Below are 3,245 nucleotides of genomic sequence, written 5' to 3'. Positions count from 1 at the left end.
CATTATGAATGGTGGCCTCTAATACAAAAGTGAGTATTGTTTATTGTTGAGCAGAAATACATCAACTTGAAAGTTATATATTTCTTTCACTGATGGGAAAACTAAATTTTCTTCTAAAAGAAACATTCATTTGAATGCCGATGGTGAGATACGGCAGATGCTCTTGCAGCAATAGGTGTGTTTTCTTTTAATGTTGTTTGATTAACAATGAATAGAAGAGAAGGATGAGAATACTTCCTTGAAATTTATTGATAGTTCAAATAATCGCATGCAATTACAGAATTAATGACAGTAGTATCACTAACCGTATCCTAAGAAAAAAAATGAGAAATCTTAATTTGCAACTATAATGAACAAAACAATCTACCAAGAAAATTGCAACTCGCCTTCTGCCTTGTAAGGTTTGGGGTTGATAGTGAAATAGGAGATTGAGATGAAGTTAGCAACTTGGAAGTGAATTGAGGTTGTTAGTCTGCATTGCAAGATGGTTGCAAGAAGCTTCAACTTTATCTCCCTTTTGTTGAGCACTTAACATCACATTTTGCAGCACAACGTTTTTGCATGGAACTGATTCACTGCAGTTCAAATTTATGGCCACCTTTGAAGCACTTGTGCCTTTTATGTTCCTGTATACTACATTCTCCACTTGCACTGCCGATTTCTGCAAAAAAATTTCCCCATATGTTATGTTGTCAGAGAAAACATTATTTAATGGTTGCCAATATTAATTAAGTTCCAAAATAATTATTTCATTGATAAAACCGGAGGTTTATATAACTCTATAGTATAGGTGTACGTATATGAATAATTTGAGAAATGCCCCCATTTTCTATAGGTTTTTTAAACACAGTGAAAAACTCCACGTGTTTTTTCTATGGAACAGGGGTAGTTTTATTAGTATATACTAAATGAAGAGGGGAGATATGTATTTAAATTGTGAATTTACAAAAAGCTATTACTATCAAAACAACTTTTAGATGTTTTGATTTATTAAAAATAATTTAATTAACCAAAAGAATTTGAAACAGAGAGGAGTATTGATTTAAAAAAGTGTACCTCTTTATCACATTTTTTATTTTTGTCACAGTAGTACTGATTTATGATGATGGGGTTGTGAACATTCCTCATCAAAATATCTTCAAACACTATATTCCTTGCAATTCCACTGCCTCCCTGCTCATAGATAAGGACATAAACTAGCTTAATTAGGATATATTACACTCCATATTTTACAAATTAACTCATCTAAATTTATAGTTCTCACATGATATTTATATGTATATTGCAAATTGCACAAAATGAGATGGTAATCATAGAAATAGGAATTAATTGTGCTTTTAAACTACAGAAAATGGTTTTCAGATATAATCAAATTAAATTTCAAGAATTTAATGTTGCTACTCATCGGCACGAAATATGCGTTTCGCACATTGTTCAACTACTGCAATCTAAAATTATGAGAAATTAAGCATTTATTTATTTTAATTTCCATGGAATTTACCTGCCAAGTCTTTATTCGTACTCCATTTGTCGTTCCTGTAAATGTTGCTCCTTTAACAAAAATATTTGAAACATAATTTTCTGTGTTGTCTTCACCTAAGCTTCCAATGCTGCAAAATCAATCATTTTCAACTTCCCACCAAATCCACCAATAAACTAAAAAAAAATACCCATAAAGTTTGGCATCTATGAAAAGAATTCCTCTTCATTTTGAGTTACTTACAATTACAAAGGTAATATTAGCAACTTTACAAATTTAGAGGTGTTCCTACTAAACAATTCAAACTTAATGGTGATTATATAATTTAATTACTTCAAATAAAGCTACATAAATAAAGGTTGAATGGTATATATATTTACCTGATGCCATGGCCTGGTCCACAAACTATGTTTCTGACATCAACATTTCTTGATCCATTCACTATGGAAACACAGTCATCACCTAATTATCCAAACCAAACAACCCAATAATTCATCACTACCTTTTTGCACCATTCGAAAATATTCACAACCATATATATAATCTAATTAAGTGCAGCTAGCTATTTGTGTAAATCACCTGTTCTGATCTCAGATTCTAGAATCTTAATGTTGGAAGTTCTTGTAACATGAATCCCATCTGTGTTGGGGCTCTCTTCTGGTGCTTCCACTAAAAGTCTCGAAGCTTCTACGTCGTCACAGTCTTGGAAATTCACATGCATTTGTTGTGCATTCAGAAGCTTCAAGTTGCTTACTGTTAGATTTGTGCAGTTTCTGAAGGTTAGGGCCTGCATGCATCAGAAGAGACAAAGATATTAATTGGAATATTCAATTAGTCCAAATTTTGAGAATATATGTTGAGTTAGAAAAGGATTTTCAAGAAACTCACTGTTGGTGCACTTTGGCTTTGACAAGGCTACAAAAGTGACAAGCAACACAAATATTATTTGTCAATATTTTACTTAGAAACAACAGTAAAGGAAATGAGGAAATTGACATTTAATTGGTAGCACAAACAAAATGTGTACATAGATACCTTAGTTTTCTTGATTTTGCAAGAATTCTTCCACCATACTTCACCATTACCATCAATTGTTCCACCACCAAAAATTTCCATGTTCTTTACATCTTCGAACTTTATCCAAAGTCTTCTTGGGATATCATACATCTGAGCAAAAGACTTGATTGTTCCTTGGATCTACAAAATAATAATAATAAATCTTAAATTAGTAACAAATTAATGTTTATCCTTATTTTTTTCAAAGTGGTGCAAGCTAATTTAGAAACTTACCTCCAAAGAAATACCAGAGTGACAGGGACCGGTAAAATTAATGTGCTTAACATAGTAAATTTTGCCTTTAGGCACCAAAATTATCATTGATTCCGAAGAATTACAAGCTTTGTCCCAAGCTTTCTTGAATGCCTGCAAAAAAATCATAAGTATTATACTTGTAAGTGAAGGAGTTCTGAAAATAAAATGTTTTAAGGTAAACTACCACAACTAAAATCTATCCAACTCAAATACAGGAACATGCAAACATCAATTTCAATCAACATCAAAATATATACATATATATTTTGAATATATACCTCGGAATTATCTGATTTTCCATCAGCTTTAGCTCCAAAAACCTCGACATCCAAGACCTGTTTTTGAGCAATATATGGAGTTGGAGGTGCTCGTTTCTTCGCATGGCGCGTCTTGTGATGAGAATGTTTTCTAGCAAAGCATGAGGAGGATAAACAACACATCAAAATTATCAAGA

At 32.1% G+C, this 3,245-nt stretch overlaps 1 protein-coding gene across 1 annotated transcript; it reads right to left on the bottom strand.

Moving 5' to 3' along the window:
• Positions 1 to 314: 314 nt before the first annotated feature.
• On the bottom strand, positions 315 to 3,245 carry LOC131006962 (polygalacturonase QRT2-like). Its single transcript, XM_057934104.1, has 9 exons — positions 3,070 to 3,245; positions 2,771 to 2,902; positions 2,516 to 2,677; positions 2,369 to 2,395; positions 2,060 to 2,267; positions 1,861 to 1,942; positions 1,502 to 1,610; positions 1,057 to 1,173; positions 315 to 661 (listed from the first exon to the last, which is right to left on the bottom strand). The coding sequence occupies exons 1-9, from the start codon at positions 3,229 to 3,231 to the stop codon at positions 440 to 442; spliced, it is 1,221 nt and encodes a 406-aa protein (XP_057790087.1). The 5' UTR covers positions 3,232 to 3,245; the 3' UTR covers positions 315 to 439.

The sequence above is a fragment of the Salvia miltiorrhiza genome, chromosome 1 (assembly GCF_028751815.1).
Source record: "Salvia miltiorrhiza cultivar Shanhuang (shh) chromosome 1, IMPLAD_Smil_shh, whole genome shotgun sequence".
In the NCBI taxonomy this organism is placed as follows: Eukaryota; Viridiplantae; Streptophyta; class Magnoliopsida; order Lamiales; family Lamiaceae; genus Salvia; species Salvia miltiorrhiza.
This window is presented reverse-complemented; position numbering and strand designations above follow the sequence as displayed.